General features: G+C 34.6%; 3 protein-coding genes and 1 long non-coding RNA gene across 5 annotated transcripts; 2 read left to right on the plus strand and 2 right to left on the minus strand.

The window, feature by feature from the left end:
• Positions 1-67: 67 nt before the first annotated feature.
• LOC139997499 (DENN domain-containing protein 10) lies at positions 68-2,147 on the plus strand. Of its 2 annotated transcripts, none has more exons than XM_072021672.1 (4): positions 68-1,041; positions 1,112-1,558; positions 1,628-1,745; positions 1,813-2,147. In XM_072021672.1, exons 1-4 carry the CDS (start codon positions 805-807, stop codon positions 2,082-2,084), a joined length of 1,074 nt encoding a protein of 357 aa, XP_071877773.1. In that variant the 5' UTR covers positions 68-804; the 3' UTR covers positions 2,085-2,147. The 2 variants fall into 2 exon arrangements, with proteins under 2 accessions (XP_071877773.1, XP_071877774.1); XM_072021673.1 differs by having other exon boundaries at positions 1,127-1,558.
• A 319-nt stretch (positions 2,148-2,466) lies between these two features.
• On the plus strand, positions 2,467-6,851 carry Eif3a (eukaryotic translation initiation factor 3 subunit A). The gene is made up of 5 exons (XM_072015708.1): positions 2,467-2,669; positions 3,322-5,991; positions 6,077-6,300; positions 6,382-6,566; positions 6,654-6,851. The coding sequence occupies exons 1-5, from the start codon at positions 2,621-2,623 to the stop codon at positions 6,748-6,750; spliced, it is 3,225 nt and encodes a 1,074-aa protein (XP_071871809.1). The 5' UTR covers positions 2,467-2,620; the 3' UTR covers positions 6,751-6,851.
• A 688-nt stretch (positions 6,852-7,539) lies between these two features.
• On the minus strand, positions 7,540-10,194 carry LOC139993945 (uncharacterized). The gene is made up of 3 exons (XM_072016145.1): positions 10,006-10,194; positions 9,625-9,760; positions 7,540-8,929 (listed from the first exon to the last, which is right to left on the minus strand). The coding sequence occupies exons 1-3, from the start codon at positions 10,184-10,186 to the stop codon at positions 8,791-8,793; spliced, it is 456 nt and encodes a 151-aa protein (XP_071872246.1). The 5' UTR covers positions 10,187-10,194; the 3' UTR covers positions 7,540-8,790.
• Positions 10,195-10,200: 6 nt separating this feature from the next.
• On the minus strand, positions 10,201-14,723 carry LOC139993975 (uncharacterized). Its single transcript, XR_011801501.1, has 4 exons — positions 14,616-14,723; positions 14,290-14,492; positions 13,429-14,220; positions 10,201-13,344 (listed from the first exon to the last, which is right to left on the minus strand). It is a non-coding gene; the product is annotated as an uncharacterized lncRNA (long non-coding RNA).
• Positions 14,724-18,920: the final 4,197 nt, after the last annotated feature.

Genomic DNA, 18,920 nt, shown 5'->3' on the forward strand with positions numbered 1-18,920 from the left:
GATTATTATTATTAATTCTTATATAAATTATAGTAATAGAATAGGATTGATACATAATTAAGATATATATACCCGTAATGTTAACTTCTCGCAAAACGTTATTAATATTTTTGTACATAGAGTAGAGTATATATATATATATATATACACATATACCTAATAGATTATTAGGATTAGATACATATATTTTCCGATCGCTCACTGAATTTTCTACATAAAAATCGTAATATGACACAAATTCGAATATTCGAAATAATTATTCAAATGTTATGTTAAGAATATTAGACGCCAAGATATATAGGTTATGTAAATTATGATACGTATGAAATAAGTAAATTACTAAATGATTGAATAAAAATAGTTCCTTTTGATGTTCTTCTCCTAAATCTCCAAAGTCGCTTTAAATATGAAAGTAACATTATAACCACCACAAACATTCACTATTCACTGTAAATCAAATTTCGTTATTAATAAAGAACTTTCCTTTCACTAAGTTAGAAAATTCCAAACTGGCCAATTTAAATTTTTTTAAATGTTTGTATTTTCATATTCTACCGCAAAAGGCAGCACTTGACGGTCTATGCTTGCGTCTTATTAACACACCCCTTTTGTAAAACATAACCTCACGAAACGTCAAACTTGACAAGACCAATTTTTATATAAGTACATAGCATGAACACTTGTATCTAAGTGTAAATAATAATATGACATTAACATCTTTCAATAAAAATTATCGGTTCGAATTAGCATTTATTCGTTTTAACATAGTTTGATGGATTCATCTGTCAACAACGTAATTTCGAAATGGCACCTCTTACGGATTTACTCTCATGTAGCATAATTGAAAAAGATTCCAACGGTGACATATTATGGACCTGGTCTTATCCAATCGTTTCAGAATCTCAAAAAGCAGTTGTTGCAAGAAAATGTAACTTAGAAGTAGAACACAACTCCCCTCAAGTATTTGTATTCTCAAGACACAAATACGATTGGTTCTATATACACTGTAGTGAAGTATTTGATTCGGATAAATTACCAAAAGTAAGTTACATGCTTTTTTTACGGTAACATTACAATAATTATATACGAATATAATAAAAATACTTCAAAGTTATCTTTGGAACAGGTAAAGCAATTTGCATTGGTTTTATTTGCCAAAGACTTTAATCCAAGGAAATATGAGGTTCTTTCAAGAGTCCTCAGCAAAATGTATTGCAAGACTGGCAAACCAACAGAAATACTACAGTTATATCTCTCTGTATTTACAAAAGGATCATGTTCTACTCAAGAAAATGGAACATTTGTTTCTGATAACTTTAATAGCCATTGCTTTACAAACAACACGAATGTCAGAGAAATGATTAAAACATTTGAATTGGAAACGATCTTGATATACACTGCTCTTCTTTTGAAAAAACGGATTGTGGTCTATCATCATAGCTTGGAACAACTTTTAAAATGGATTAGAATATTTCCTGCATTAATGAAGCATCGTAAAGTCACTGATAATTTGTTTCCTTGGGTTGATCTAATCGATGATGAACTGGCAGAACTAAAAGTATGTTGAACAAACTGTATTTCATTCTTTAAAATTATCTTATAACTCTAATAATTAAATATTTTTCAGGGTCTTTCACACTACATTGCTGGCTGTAGAAACAGTTCCATTTCATCAAGAACAGATTTATTTGATCTACTAGTAAATATTCCAGCTAGAGAAATTACAGTTGCATCACATGCAAAAGGTAAAGAAAGATATTTAAAATATCGTTACTTTAATAAACATTATATTAATCCTATTAATTTTTCTAGAAAGCCTAACAATGACAAAAACACATAAAGAAATAGCTCTATTTATGATCCAACTAAGCGAAAATCAATCCTACATAGAAAGCCAAATAATATCCGAGATAAATGACAAAACTCAAGACCTGTTGAATCAGTTGAAATCATTGGCGGTAGTTCAAGGACCTGACGGAAGAAAAATGGTATCAGCGCAAACGCTGAAAGAAAAGAATCTACCGTCAGCAGTAGAAAATTTTCTAATCAACTTGGCTGTAGCTGAAAATTTGTTTTTATTGTAATTTTATATATTTTTGTAAATACGTAACTGTAATATAATCCAATAAATAATTTCCACCACTTAATTTATCTTGATTACGATTTAAAAAATTATTTAAAAGATTCTAATTCTAATGTTCATTAATGTTCATCGTGTAATGGTCATTCAATTCAGGGACAACATTAAAAATAGATCTTCACGACATCTAGTGCCAAATCTACTTACTATTTACGAATAATCGGAATTAATGAAAAAAACAGCAACAAAAAGTTCATAATTTTCACAAGAAAAAATGATAAACTAACTGGAATGCTTTTTGTAATAATTTAATTGTAGATATTGTTTATTTTTAAAGTGTTGAAAAATTTAGTTGAATTGTTTTGACTCGCATATTACAGGAAGCCATTTTTCCGTAGTTTCCGCCTTTCATCCGGTACACGCGGTCGAGGTACGCCGTGATAAACGTCGTATAATTAAAAGAAAATATATCCTAAGTTTTCTACAGAAATTTTTCGAATCCTATGATAGCGTTTAAAATCGACTATATTCTGTGAAACAATGGCGCGATATGGACAAAGACCTGAAAATGCTCTGAAAAGAGCAAATGGTTCGTATAACTTTCGTAACAAGAATGACTATGGCCGATACCTGTTTAATCTGGAGCTGCAAAAATTCTTTCGTTCCGTTCATCCAAAAATTTTGCGATCTATATCATTTTACTTAACCGTATTTTTACAATATTGGTTAATCGCCATAAGTGGCGTTGCCTACTTGTCATATAACATTCAATATGGCTAAAGTCACGTCTCATTTGACTTTTTTAAAATATTAATTTTGCCCAACCATATGCACTTAGAACGGAATAGTTGCGAAAGGTTAGAGTCCTAAATAGAAACTATACTATGATTCCAAATGAAATATAGTATTCTATTCTTTTATATATGTTTGTTGGAATAAAAAGATTTAGTTTATGTTAAATAAAGTTATCTAGTATATGTTTTTTTATGTGAACATGAAAAGCTTTATGTGGTAAATGTTTTTTAAATATGTCTTTTCATGATAGTGACAATGACCTAACTTTGACATTATTGTATCTCTTTATTTGTTCTGTTACATAAACACTAGCTATAAATTATTCTTAGACAGATATTCTTTAATATGGTTATAATGAAAATGTCAATGAATTATTATAAAGCAGTATGATTAATTATTTTTGAAAAAATTTAAAAACATATGTTTCCTTTCTTTTTTTATGACAGAATTCATTGAAGTAGGCAAACCAGCCCGAGCATTAGATACTTTGCAAGAAGTCTTCCGCAATAAAAAATGGACATACAATTGGTCAGAATCGGTATTGGAACCGATAATGTTCAAATACTTGGACTTATGTGTGGAGCTGAAGAAATCGCACATAGCAAAGGAGGGCCTATTTCAATATCGAAATATGTTCCAATCGGTAAATGTTGGAAGTTTAGAAAATGTCATACGTGGATATTTACGTATGGCAGAAGAAAAAACGAATCAAGCGCGGAAACAAAGTCAACAGGCTGTTATAGATATAGATGATCTTGATAACTTAGCAACGCCTGAAAGCATACTGTTGTCAGCTGTCAGTGGCGAAGATGCGCAAGACCGAAGCGATCGCACTATTCTGACGCCATGGGTGAAATTTCTATGGGAATCTTATTGCCAGTGCTTAGAATTATTAAGAACCAATGCTCATGTTGAAACGTTATATCATGATATCGCACGTATGGCCTTCCAGTTTTGTCTTGAATATAATCGTAAGACTGAATTTCGTAAATTGTGCGAAAAACTACGAAAACACTTAGAGGAGATTTGTAAACTACCGGCGCTAGTTTCAAACGTTTCCATGAACAGGGCGGAGACGCAACAGCTGAATTTGGAAACGCGACTGAATCAACTTGATTCTGCAATACAAATGGAGCTGTGGCAAGAAGCATTCAAATCCTCTGAGGATGTACATGGTATGATGAATTTATCTAAGAAACTTCCAGTACCAAAAACCATGGCCAACTATTACCAGAAATTAGCCATGGTTTTCTGGAAGGCAGGTAACTACCTATTCCATGCTGCCGCATTGTTTAAATTGTTGCAACTCTCTCGCGAAATGAAAAAGAATATGTCTTTGGAGGAACAACAGAGAATGGCCAATCGTGTGTTATTGGCCACCCTATCTATTCCACTGCCATCAGCGCACCCTGAATTTGATCGTTTTATAGAAACAGACAAGAGTCCATTAGAGAAAGCTCAGAAACTTGCTACACTTCTAGGACTCACTCAGCCACCAACAAGAGTTTCCTTACTTAAAGACATCGTTCGTTTGAACATCGTTAATTTAGCATCACCACAATTGCAGGAATTGTATTCATGGCTCGAGGTCGAGTTTCATCCTCTGGAGCTATGTAGCCGAGTAGATTCTGTCATTCAAACGCTACAAGCAGACGAAAATAGTCCATTGATTCAGTATGTCCCAGCTTTACAAGATGTAACACTTGTACGTCTAGTTCATCAAATATCCCAGGTTTATCAAACGATACAATTCGCTAGGCTTTTGGAACTCGCCAAATTTACGACAGACTTTCACCTAGAACGTCTGCTGGTGGACTGTGTAAGATACAACGACATGCAGATAAGGATTAGTCACGGAAAGCAGTGTGTGCACTTTGGAGTTGATTTGTCGGAAGCTCAGAGAGAAGATCATCCCGATGGACCCGTGTTACAAGCAATGCCTTCTGAACAGATTCGCTGTCAACTTGTAAATATGGCCACCGTGCTGCATCGAGCGATCAATATTATTAATCCGAATAAGAAGAAGATGGAGCGAGAGAAATTGCGTTCCGCCATGGTAAGCCATTATCATGAAACCAAAATGAAAGAACATCAGAGAATCCTAGGAAGACACAAAATCATAGAAGAAAGGAAAGAATACATTGAACATATTAATACAGTCCGCGAGGAAGAGGAAATGCGAAGACAGGAAGAGCTGCAGAGGCAGCAAATGTTAGCAGAGCAGAAGAGACTCGAACAAGAGAGAGAAGAACGTGAGAGGAAGCGACAACAGAGTGAGATCCAACAGATCAAGGATAGACATTTGAAGGAGAAGATGCAACAGATATCTCAAACTAGTCATGGTCAAAAGGTACTGAAGAAATTGGATGAGGATGAAATCAAGAAGCTAGATGCAGAACAGATTGCGGCTCGAGAAGCAGAAGAATTACAGAAAGAACGTAGGGAGATGCAGCAGAAATTGAAGTCACAGGAGAAGAAAATAGATTACCTGGAACGTGCTAAACGTTTAGAGGAAATACCACTACTAGAGAAAGCAGTTGAAGAAAAAATGGAATTAGCCAAGCAACGCTGGGAACAACAGGAAGCTGAACGAATTGCTGCAGCCATTGAGGAGAGACAGCAGGCTGTTGCTACTCGTGAACGTATGGCGAGGATGAAGGAGGATCATGACATTTTCTTAGCGAAAATTTTAGCCGAGCGTAAGAGTATTTATTTAGAGAAGTTGAAAGAATTTGAGAGAGTATTGAACGAGGAGAGAGTTAGTAGATTGCTGAAACGTAAGATGGAGCGTAAGGCTGAAAGAAAAGCGAAATGGGAGAAGGAACGAGCTGAAGCTATTGAGAGAAGACGTCTGGAGGAATTGCGTATTAAACAGGAGGAAGAGAAACGACGTTTGGAGGAGGAAAGAGCTAAGAGAGAGGAGGAAGAGAGATTGAGACGCGCAGAGGAAGAAGCGAGGGAAGCTGAACGTCTAGCTAAGATTGAAAAACAGGCAGAGATTACTAGGGCTAGAGAAGCTGAAATAGAACGAAAATTAGAAGAGGAGAGACAAAGGGACAAGGAAATAACCAGATGGAGAGGCGGTGGAGAACGTCATCGTGTACCAGAAAGGCCAGGTGCATTTCTCTACACTTCATTGTTCAAACATGCTTTAAGGATTACATGATTATATGATATTATCTACATTTTATTTGATTACAGTCGAAATGTCATGGCGTCGTCCTGTTGATGCAAAAGATGACAGTATGAAGGAAGAATCCACTCGCTGGAAAAGACGGGACGCGAGAGAGGGGCAAGATAATAAATGGCGAAGGGATGACGATAAAACGAAGAAAGATACCATCGAGAGATGGAGAAAAGACGATTACGATAAGGATGATACAAGGGATCGGATAGATAAAGATCGTGGAATGGATGGACGTCCAGTAAGTATAAAATAATTGTATAAAAACTTGATCGAATCGTAAATAAAACATACTTTCAACTTACTTAACTATATTTTACAGATGCGTGACATTCCACGTGATCCGTTATCCGATGGACCTCGTAATCGTGGCAGAATGCCTGATCGTCGTGGAGGTGGCGGCGGCGGCGGCGGTGGTGGCGGTGGTGGAACGCGTAGTCAAAATTGGCGCGACAAAAGCGATACAATACAAAATTCGCCTCGAGACTTTCCAAGACGTGATGAAAAGTGACTATATTTTCATTAATTCAAAAATTAATTTTACAAATTTTAATTTTGAAATTGGTATGCTATTAAATATTTTTAAATTAATAGGCGAGATGATACTAAAGATGAAAGACTTCCACCAAAACACGATGAGAGAAGACGACCGCCTGAAGACGATGGATGGTCACAGGTGAGCCGGCGTTAGTAGATGGCAGAGGTTAAAAGTCTCAAAACATTAACGAAATTCTCTTGTATCCTAACTGTTACATCAATTTTTTTATAAAACCGGTATACATGGAGTGACACGTTTTCCTTGGAAAAAGACGAAAGAAATAACGAATCGTGTGATTTTAACCCTTTGCGGGCCGCTCAGAGCCAGCATCGCTGTGGACGAGAGGTATTTGCACACACAGTTGAGAAAATATACACGTTGAACATTTGCGTTAATCATTGTTGAGGATTGTATTATTTTCATCAATATTTAGTTCATCATCAGTATCACTATTGCTAGAAATATTAAAACGACAAAAATAATGTTCGTCATCACTACTATCACTATCGAAAATGTTCTTTCTGGAACTTTTAGGCATCGTGTATAAGGTATTATAAATAATATATAAAAAGCTTTCTGATTCATCTGGTAATGCCATTGAAAGATTGAAATTCATTCTGATTCGACCATCATTCTGCATATAATTTTCTTTCATCAAAAACATAATACTGTTTAGTTTACTATACCTATGCATAAATATGCATAAGATTATCGCTCAGAAGAATAAACGTCCACTTCAAAATAACTGTCCGGAACTGTGAACAGATTCGGGCGGCTATTTGCCGATACTCGTCCGCAAAGGGTTAAAAGATCTACGTAAAGTAATCTTCGGCGCTCATCCGAAGCAACGATATTTAGCATTATATAATAATGCAACAAATTGGAGACATAAAACACGAGGACAGACCTCTTTATTGTGGTATAAATGAAGATCTACGCATCTTATCTGTATTGTCTTTTTAATTGTTTTATTACATTTATGAAATAGTTAATTAAGATACTACGTAATAAATAAATCACTACAGAGTATCAAACTCCGTTTCTATTTACAACCTATGAAACTTAATGAACAGAATATTCATGAAATCTTGAGTTAAGTTGACTTTTTTTGTCGCTGCCGACAAACGTACAGATAGAAAACATGAACACACTATTTATTATCTATTTTCTGTTTCATTTACCTAAACGGCAAGAAATATATATACTACCCTTCTTATAATTCTAATTGTTAATCATACTGTACGCAAGAAAAGGGCTAGAAGTTTCTAAAAAAGGGGGAAGATTGATTTAAGCATTAATAAATGCGCGTATAAAACTAGATATTTCAAACGCAAGGAAGATTAGAAAAAACAGCGAAGATATTTAGAGGAGACGTCGACCGACGTGATTCAACGATGATAGCCGAAATATACTATTATTATAATAAAACAAATCGCGATGCACTGTCGCATAGGTATACGTATATATTTATATCTGATATTTCTCGAAATTGTTACACGAAAATATAGATATAGTTCATCATGTATAGTATACACTTTGTCACACGCGTACTGTGTAAAATGTTCAAAATGTTTCGAATCACGCAATATTACGGTGCAAGCTCATAACTCCGTGTAGAAACGATCAATTACATGGCCTGGTTTCCACTCTCGATAATTTCAGCGGTCTGAAAAGCTCGCGGTCATATTTTTTTAAATAAAAGCGTTCAGCCGGAAACTACATTCTGATCAGATCGTTACAAAAATCGTGTTTCCACCTTTGTACTCGGTCTAGTGAAATTTTAGTTTGGATTTCGCGTGATGAAATTCGCGTTTCATTTATTCTTAAATGTTTCAACAAATTCATGATCCGAATATCGGACAATAATTGTATTATATAAATCGAAGGTTTTTTTTTTTAAGATTCTTCAAATTTCACACTGAAGCTTTAACACGATTTAAGTGGTAATGCCGTTAACGTGCTTGCTCTTCCTTTTTTTTTTTTTTTTTTTTTTTTTTTACATTACGATGCTAAGTATGCTAACAAACATCTAGGAACTTGTCTTTTCTCGAATAGCAGAAATATCGTAGCCAGCTCTCTGCTTAATCGACTCCTGTTGCCTCGACACACGCTAACAAATATGAGCAGCACTCTGTGTAATTTTTGTAATGGATCTCTTCTGTCTTTGAGTCCTCGTCTCAAGAGCCTTGGGATTCAATACAGCATTATTGCCGCGGCGGTCTTTTCCTCCAGTGCGGGAATTGTCTCCAGGCGTTCGATTTTGTCTCGTCCTGAGCCCCAGCCTACCAATGCTATGCTGATTAAATGCACCACACCAGCACAAACAACCAGCCTGAAAGAAGAGCAATGGAATGAGAAAATTCAGAGGTTAAATTTCAATCTAAATAATTTTCTGTATTTCATTTTTTCTGCGCTTTGACTGTTGTAATTTAACAGTGATTAAAAGAAGGAAAGTTACATTAGATATAACTACATATCTAACATCAGTTAAATTCTCAAGGACACTTTCCTTAACGCATTAATACATGCAGAAATAATAAGTAGATCGTAGATCTTTATGCAAATTTATATTTTTTATGAATACAATTTAAAAAATGCCACTCAGATAAAGTATTCTGTATATATTATTGATTATATATTGTGTAAATTTTTGCACATTTAAATGTTTCATAAATGCATAAACATTTGCAGTCTGACAATAATCATATCTCTTTTCTTAATCCTTAGAATGATAAAAGTAAAATAATTTGAACGTTTAAAAGATAAAATACTTTACACTACAAATTATAAATTAACTTAAATTGAATAGTATTCCACAAAGCTGCAAGTTTCACGCTTCGCATTCACTGCTCGTTATTTGAAAAGGCTGGACTTTTACTGGAAATCGAAAAACATTCACAATATCGAATGGCACGCATAAAACTTGCAAACAACTATGAAAATGCGAGATCATCGATGAGGCTTGACCGAGGATTTCTATTGTGAATGCAACCATGCTATCGAGCAGAAGAATGAAAAGTCTCTTACCAAAATGAATAACCAAGCTCGGCAGAACCTTCGCTGGTCCACATATTATCAATGTCCTCCTTTGGAAGCACGTTGAAGTATAGCTTCGTGTAATACTGCGCCAGCCAAGTGCTCGTACTCGCCATGCACATTAGTACTGAATCAAATATCAATTAGCTTAATATCTCAAACTTTACGTATTATAATTATAATTGATCTAATGAATTTTAATCAATTTTCAAATTGCAATTGCGTTAATATCTTGAATTTTTTATAATACTGTGATGTACTGATAAGATAAATTTTATTTAATTTTTGAAAACGATTGTTTCTTTTCTATTTGAACTTTGAAGTAATTTATTTGTATTAAGTATTTGAAATCAGATACTTTCATCGACGTACGTGTTAAGATATTTATAAAATATACTCCAGGATCAGAAAGGATCTTAGATCTAGGAGAAGTGGCTGTGTTCAAAACGGCGAGTAAAGCAGCCAGGCCAGCGGTGACAAGTGCAGCCGAGGTTGTTGTTAGAGTGCTGATCCACAGTCCCCAGGACATCACTGTCGGATCTTGTTTGATCATTTGAGGCACTGAAACGAAACAAACGATTATTTTTATGCGATAACTTTAATAATAGCGTTTCAACGTTCTTAGTGGCAGCAGTAAAAAATCAACGATGCGGGCCTCGTTATCTCGCAGCATTTATATTTCAGTCATTTGCATTTAAATACTGCAATATTTTCTATATTATCAAATTATAATTAAAAATAACACGCAAAAAGTCTGTAGACTAAAAAAAGAGTGTTTAATCTCCCTAGAAAAAGAGAAATAATTAAATTGCAAATAGTTAATAAAATTGAGCCGATCAAATTAGAGCAAAGTATGTTAAAAACCAAACTAATCTACAAATCAATTATTATAATTGCTATAATAAACTCTTATCATTAATCAACGTTTCATTAGCATATTATTAATGTACGGGATCCATTATTATCGATGAAAAAGTCTCCATGCATTTCAGAGTTCAATTTTTCTCAGCAAACCGAATCCCACTTTGGATTGACGTGCAAACTAAAAGTATCGTGGTACGTAATGAATAATTAAGCGTGCAGTAAATACTCTTGCTTTGACTAATTCAAGTTATATTGCATCGCAAATAACGGACTATTTAATTAGCCGCGGGCGGGGTTCTCAGTGAATCGCCAAGTTAACAACTTGCGTCCACGAAAGGACATCCGAGGAATTTCTCAAGAGCTGCACCCTTCCTTGTGTTCGACGTTTACTCCAAGCACTCAGTTCCAGCACACAAAACGACTATATTTTACCTTAATAAAGAATAAATTCTTCACTTACAGTAGTTTGCCTTAATTTTGTTCAGCCACAAGAAAAAGGATTTTGTAGGTATGTAGGTGAAAAGAATCATTCAAATAAATATCTTCTCTCTAAAACAATCTAATCTAATAATAATAAGTGGAATATTGAAGTAATTTTTGGTAACGTTTGGTTGCTTGGGGGCTAAATCCGTAATTATTAAAATACTCTTTGTTCAACCATACCATTAATCCATTAAATATAATGAATTCGATTTGGAATCATGAAAAGAAATTTGTACTATTCATAATGGAGGATTCCTTTTAATTCAAGAAATATATTGAATATTATATTATTAATATATTTCATATTTCAAAAATATATTTTTTATACCTATAAAAAATCAACATCCATAGAAGATCGATTAAAATATGTAAATTATATAATTTCAAGGGAAGAAATTGAAAGTTGATAAATCTGAGTACCAATATTGTAGAACACACCGAAAAAGAGAAGTGTACAGAGATTATTATGACCAGACGAAAGGAAGAAAATATATAATCTAGGACTTTCAGTGTCTTTAAAAGAACAGATCTTAGAACAACTCTAAAAAAGGAATTTATAAAGATAATTATAACTAGATGAAATGCGATCCAGGACTTTCGTTGGCCATGAAAGTTTTCCAGGAAAAAGGGTTTTAATATTCCTCGTGGTCAGCATCCGGGGAACAGTCGATGATACGACGTAGCCCGAGCACGTGAAAGTCGACCACGAGGCTCGGTCGTGGATTTTTGCACACTCAGAAACCAGTTTCTGCTCCTATTGTTACAACCGTCGCGGCTACTCTCGCGCACGGAATCTTTCCCTCGGGCCGCATTTCTTTATTCAACCGCTTCTTTTGCGCGTGGGTGTCGCAAAACTTTTTACCGCTGATGAAATCTCCATCGGGAACGAATTAAAACCGTGTCAGACAGTTCGAGACTCTTACGGCTGTCTGTTCTACTGTTAAGTAATTTAAATAACCGCTGACACCAAATCATTAATCATGCAGCGACAAGAAGGAATTTTTTCTCCTTGCGTTCTTCTTTTTCATTTTGAAGAATTTTTATTTGATAAATGGATAAAATGTGTTCTTCATTTTATCTTCCTATATCATCCGACAAATTTTTAAAAAATTTTTTAAAAATTAGAGAATCGACATAGAGTAAAAGATCATTTAATACTACATTGGAACTAATAACTAATATATATAATAACTGAAACTAATGGAACTAATACGTTATCAATATAACGTAGACGTTAATAAATTATTGATATAAAATAGAAATGAATAGATAGATTATTTAACATTAGAATTACCAATCTATATCGTATACTGAAATATATATTAAAATGAAAGTTATTAATATGTTTTAAGAAGCACTCTACGCTTTCAAATATTCTAGTATTAAAAGAAAAATCGTTACCGATTTAAAATTCCTCCGTTTTAAGGAATCTACTTTACATCAAATTCTTCATTCTATTTCCAAGTACAAGATTCCAGCAATTAACATCTCGTGAATCCCTCCACCAATAAAGAACTTACGGTTCACAAGAAGGTTAGAATTCAGATGAAAAATTTATTACCTACGATTGACGAAAAGAAAGAAGGAGATAAATACCATTCAAAAAATAATAAATGCCATTGGCCTTTGTCATTAAGCGCACGTTCGACGAATGATCAAAGAGAATATGCTAGTCGCGTGCATCGGCGCGATTAATTCTTTTCTTGATTATCAATGAACTATATAGTCGAAGAGGAACGGAGAGGGAATTAATAAATAATTACGCCAATTTCATTGCGTCACGCATACCAATGGCTACCCCGTTGCAGGTACAATAAAACGAAGAGGCTGTTATTGACCTCACGTTTCAGGCTAAATAGTAACTATACATGATGGTTGATCGTGCACGCCACGCGACTATCGCTACATACATGATCGAACCGGTACGCGTTCATCGTGTGTCCCTTTGGGACCATTTCGTGGCTCTATGAAAGAGAAACGTTTCTCATGACGCGTGCCAACAATGTCATTGTTCTTATCGGGGGAGAGACGGCTGAACCTGATTCCACGCTGGCTCGATCTATATAACTGCTTTCACACGCATATACGCGGAATTGGGCAGTAACGTTGAAGTATTATTCAGATTAGTCAAGTCATTTGAAGATTCGGATTATTCAAGTTGAGGATTTGAAGATTTATGTCATTCATGTTACTCGAAGATTCAGATTAGATCGGGAGAAAGAACCGTTTTCGATCTATGGTTCCTTCGAGACTTTCGTCACTTTTAATGGGCGGAATACGTTCCAACAAACAAAAATTTAATCTTGGATTTTTCATGGTCATGGCTGCATTTGCATCAACGTTTTCTTACGAACCTCTCTCGATCTGGAAATGAGTAGAATCACGTTACGGTTCTCGTTACTCTTATATTTCTTACACATTGTATATATCTCTTTGAATATTGCATACAATCTTTTGTATATAATGTAAAGATAGATCCGAGGTTTCATATAAAAAGTAGACGTCACTATTTTGAATGAGAAATTGTCCACAATGTACAGTTTCAACAGGAGATTGTTATTCGATACGTAGTTGGTCATTACTAAATCGTAATACGAGAAGGTGATAAAGAAAATATTGCCCCTGTGAAGAGAGAATCATCCGTAATAAGAATTGCAATGTGGTTGATACTCTACACTTAGCTGCCACTGGGTCAAATTGCTTGGCCATGAGAGTGCAATTACCGTTCTGCTACGTTCTCCGATTTCCATAGATATGTACTGTGTACATTGAACATCAAACTTATCGGTCATCGTAATACAAAGCATTTCTAGAACCTTCACATCGTAAAAGTATTACAAATTATTTATAATCAAAAGCATTAAACGAAAGTTAACTACAAATGATCTGTGATCAAAAATATTAAACAAAATTATCCTGTTAAAAAATTCCAGTATTCTATACGTATAACAATTCAGTAGATGAAATATATCAAGATGCTCTGGATATTTTTCAAGGATATCCTTCAGTCTTCATTAGCTGCTTTACAGATCAGACTTCTTCGAAGATCGAGACCAGAATATCAAGTTCTTGTTACACGGTGAAAATTTTGTGAACGAACAGAAACTGGGCAAAAGAGGATACTGCACTTCCAGATCGAGAATGCAATATGAAATGGTTGCTGGGAGCAACGAATATGTCGAGACGGGCGGGAAATGCTACGAGGAAATTGGATCTGTAGATTGAGCGTCCAATACGAAACTTGTAGAAAAAAAGATAATGAAAATTTCAGATATAGATGTAACTAGATAAAAAAAAAAATCACCATACCTTTATATTATCTGATGTTGCAGAACAATGGCTACCACCAGAACTATTTTTTGATTACTGTAATCAGGTTAAATTTGAAAGGAAATTTACATTCACTATTTTTCTTCAGCTGACTAATTTTAGATCTTGTTTATCTAATTCAAGTTTCTATTAAAATACCTTACTCCCTTTAGACCCCTAACCTCTACGTCAAACTTTCTAACCTAAAATGCAAATATACAATATGTACGTTGCTTTATAAATCGCAATATAAAAATACATATTTAGAAAGCCTAAAATACAAATAGGTATAGCTTTACATAAAAAATAAGTAAGCCACTATCTACCATCTAATAGGAACCAATTTAGGCCATAAACAGGCAAAGTAACGAGGATATACCATTTCGCCGGTACTGGGCAGGTTTTTGCGTCCGGTCTGCCGCGAAAATTATGCCGAGACCAAAGTGCGTGAGACGAACCGTTATACACGGTGAGCCCGTAAAATTGTTATTCAAATGTTTCAGCTGGCGGACAGTGTACCCCATGGATTACGTGAATATACCGGCTGAGTCCACGTTGAGGGTAAGATGCTAGGGGGGAACGGATGTTTTCGCTCGAGTGCCCGACCGGCATTGTACCGCCGCTTATGGCACGATAACAGTTTCCTTCGGTAATAACGATTTCAGTATCAGGATGACAAGACACGCGAGCATTATGAACACTCTCGTCACTCGAATTCGGCCGTGAAGCTAGGAAAAAATCATGGATAGATAACGAATCAAAAATTCTTCGCATTTCCAGCATTTTTCTCATATGTATGTATAGATAGATATTCTTGTATGTATATGTACATGAATATGGATGTAACACATTTGTTATTATAGTAAACTGTGTCAAAATGTGTACCACAGTTTATGTTTAGCTAGTTTTTGCATCTTTTTTGTTTGTTAATAAATATTTGAAATTTCATGTCAGATTTATTACAATCAATATTGGCTTGTTCGTATATATATACAACTTTTTAAAATGCTACAATCTCTCTCTCTCTTTCTCTCTCTCAGCATTCAAAGTATAAGTTGACCCAACACATATTTATTTATGGTAAAAATATTAAAAATGAATGTCCAAAAAGGAGTCTAGACAGACTGACCCATTTCATTCTATAAATCCTAATACTTCAGAATTTATGTTCAATTGGAAGGACAGGTAACGTTAAAATAATCTGAATAATCTCCATCCATTGAGTCTGCAGAAGAAATATCAATAGAAACATATTAATTAATTTGCTTTGTTCAATATGTAACTTGTAAACTCCTACTTCATTACCACTTATAGATAAAAATAGGCTGTCCTGCATACTATATCTAAATTTAAGTAGTCGAGAAATTCACTTGTGAATTATATTTAACCGTTAGCAAATTACTATCGCTGTATGTACATGCTATTATCGTTTCTGGTGAACGGCTCATTTTCTAAGGAGTACATCAGATTTTGATTCCACCAGCTCGACCAATGTGTATAACCTGGAATAATATCCAGTGGACGAGTTATCGTCGCGGAGAACCGCATGGAGGGAGATTCTCCGGTGCTTCAAGTACCCAATGTGATACTGGGACCATAAATTATGCCGGATAGTTGGCCAGACCAGGAGAATCTCATTCGGCATAACTGTACCTGCACGCGATTTCTCTGGGAGATGGTGAACGGCAGAGTCGCGCGTATCTCCCATAAATCTACTATTTGATAATCAGCGTGCTCGGATTAGTTTCGTTCGACCGTGTTACACGATCGAGGCTCCGATTCGTTAACGCGTTCATTGACAATGACGGTCATCGATGACCCACGTTACTAAATTTTTTAGAATGCACTGTCACCCGAATTTTATATACTTCTCACTTTTCAGTCGCAACAGATTAAAATATATTATACGCCATAACATTTAACTTTTGCAAATTTTATTTTAATTACAAAATACTATCTAACAATAAGTTGTTCACATTACTGAACATTCTTTAATTCATATATGTAATTTATTTTAACCATTTTAAAAAATGTAGTAAATATGTTACCGATGACCATCGTAGCAGACAACATAGATTTCATGGACTACAAGATCTTCGATAATGCGAACGATTTAGCTTATCAGAGAAAAAGCACAAATACAACATTTTGCAAAAATTAAATGTTATGTGTACATTTCAATCTATTCTATAAGTCTATTGAGCTATCCATGATTTCTAAACATGACTCGAATGCAGGATTTTTTGATCTTCTTAGTACATATCTATTCTATCTGTTTTATCAATAGGATAAAGACACAAGGATGACAGCTGCAGGATATAAATTACGTAAAAAATTTTCCAATCTTCTCGGGGCAATTATCTGAAACGTTTTAGAGAGGTGGTTAAGTAATAAAGTCATACCGACCGAGGTAAGATAAAGATAAGTACATGGATAAATATATACTGCTGCAATCACAATTGATTATCGATTGATGTCATTGTACGTATCACACAGATAATAAAGACAGACTGTCGTGCTTGGTTATTCTTTCGAAGATAAGATCACCCTCCTTGCGTCGAATGAAAGTTATGTAAAACGCGTTGTTGGTGAGAAACTCGTCAGAAACTCAGATTAGCCAACGGTGAACAGATTGAATAATTTAACAGATCAGTGTCCGTGTCCAGTACACGGTCGTGTTGAAAAACTACGTGGTCAGTGTTTTAAATCATAAACTTCATCGTAAATTGAATTGTGCAAATAGCACCGATGTTTCCTGGCAATCTTTGTGGCAAGCAATCACGTACACCCAATACGAGCTCGCATTCTAGATGCTTGAAAAACCCTTCGGTTATTCGATTACGAAAAAACAAGCGAAAATCATAGGGGAAACGTATGATAGCCGGTTTTGTTGATTTTTTTCAATTTGTTACCCAGTGGATAAAAGAAAGTATTTTAATGTAAGAAAAAGAAAATGGTATGGAACAGATGTTATGAGCTACACTTTTTGTCTCTCAGAGTGAAGCAATTCTAAAATTCCATACACTGTTGACTAGTTCTATATTACTTAAATTACTCTTTAATTCAATTTACAGATGAAATATGGGTGCTCATGCTATATGTTTGTAATTGATTGATATTTATAATTTCAAACATATTAATATATATTCCTAGATTTTAAATACTGATGTATAATTTATATATTGATAATTCAATATTTACTTAAATTATCTAGCATTATTCTACATACAGATACATAACTTTTTAAATATTCAGGAAGATGGCAAAAACATATATACATAGTCTGAAAATCAAATGAAGGGATAGTTTTAACAAGACGTAGAATTAGTCGACGATATATTGGATTTTGAAATTGTTCTTCCATAAAAGGCAGGATATTTTCTTCACCTTCGACTTCCAAGAACGAAATGCATGAAACATTTTGTAGAACGACGATATTGAAAGCTATTAAGATAATTATTAATACCAAAACGCAGCTATCCATTAGTGGAACGCAACTGTAAATGGTTTAATGATTACAGAAACCGTAGAGTACATAATAGCCTCTGTACCTGGAAGCTTCGGTTTAAAGTACAATGTATGAAAGACTGCAGAAACCACTAAATGCACGGAAAGGAGTTCAAGCGTTTAATTACCACTCGGTAATGCATTTGCTGTCGTATAAGCAACATAATAGCTATATGCTCGGTAGAGCAAATATAACACGTTGTGAGAAAAAAAAAAAATCGAAGATACGTAGTAGGAAGAGAAAACGATGGTATCCTTGAATGGAGAGTGTTAACAGTTCAGGGATGAAGGTAAAATCCGATCCATTAACCGTGACGCTTTATCTAACAGAAAGTGGTTCCGATGGTTAGAAGCCATGTGGTGGTTGTTGGCTAAAGTCGAATAGTTTAATGAAGCTGACCACCTTCATAGCCGCAAAGTATTTCCCAGAGACTTGTTGCGTTTAATTTTAGAGTAATTATTTTTATAGAATAATAATATATAAACGTATATACTCCTGTCATTTCACTAAAAATTTTAATCATACAAATTTTCATTGCCTATCTGTCTCAATAAGGCTATACTGAAATATTTTACTAGTAACTATCACATTAATTTTCCATATATGTAATCAAAAGACTCTTAGTGGCTCTTTAGACAACATCACAAATGTTCCTCCATTTATAGTACGTATTTATATTTTTATAGAATTTTTTCATTAAAGCTATGTAGTAATACTCTACTAATAATTATAACACAGATTTTTCCTACACTTGTAGACATAATTTACCTCTCTCTCATATGAACGTGACGGTTGCCATTCAAAGAAGATTGGATGACTATTCTGAGGCGTTGATTAGTAATAAGATCCAATTCAATTAAAAACTCCAAAATTAAATACTTTAAGCCTAAATTATCACGGTACCCAATAGCCCAATGATACCTGCCAGTTAACAGTTAGATATCAAAGAGTATCCTAATACTTATAACTATATGTATAGTCGATGTACATCATTCAAGAACTACTGGAAGAACTTACCAGAGATATGATATGTCCTCCAGCCATAAGCGACGTTTAGTTCCTTCTTTCCTTGAAGAAGGCCGAAGTGAACTCTGCCAGCACTTTCTTGAGGATTTGGAGTTCT

The sequence above is a fragment of the Bombus fervidus genome, chromosome 2, assembly GCF_041682495.2.
Source record: "Bombus fervidus isolate BK054 chromosome 2, iyBomFerv1, whole genome shotgun sequence".
Taxonomy (NCBI): domain Eukaryota; kingdom Metazoa; phylum Arthropoda; class Insecta; order Hymenoptera; family Apidae; genus Bombus; species Bombus fervidus.

Excerpts from the sequence above, each read along its gene's own strand:
- LOC139997499 (XM_072021672.1), top strand. The coding sequence starts at position 805 with ATGGCACCTCTTACGGATTTACTCTCATGTAGCATAATTGAAAAAGAT. Across the intron at positions 1,042-1,111 it reads ATTCGGATAAATTACCAAAA|TTATCTTTGGAACAGGTAAA; the intron begins GTAAGTTACATG and ends AATACTTCAAAG. Across the intron at positions 1,746-1,812 it reads AGTTGCATCACATGCAAAAG|AAAGCCTAACAATGACAAAA; the intron begins GTAAAGAAAGAT and ends TAATTTTTCTAG.
- Eif3a (XM_072015708.1), top strand. The coding sequence starts at position 2,621 with ATGGCGCGATATGGACAAAGACCTGAAAATGCTCTGAAAAGAGCAAAT. Across the intron at positions 2,670-3,321 it reads TGCTCTGAAAAGAGCAAATG|AATTCATTGAAGTAGGCAAA; the intron begins GTTCGTATAACT and ends TTTTTATGACAG. Across the intron at positions 5,992-6,076 it reads TCGTGTACCAGAAAGGCCAG|TCGAAATGTCATGGCGTCGT; the intron begins GTGCATTTCTCT and ends ATTTGATTACAG.
- LOC139993945 (XM_072016145.1), bottom strand. The coding sequence starts at position 10,186 with ATGATCAAACAAGATCCGACAGTGATGTCCTGGGGACTGTGGATCAGC. Across the intron at positions 9,761-10,005 it reads TTTTATAAATATCTTAACAC|TACTAATGTGCATGGCGAGT; the intron begins GTACGTCGATGA and ends TATTTGATTCAG. Across the intron at positions 8,930-9,624 it reads GAGCTTGGTTATTCATTTTG|GCTGGTTGTTTGTGCTGGTG; the intron begins GTAAGAGACTTT and ends CTCTTCTTTCAG.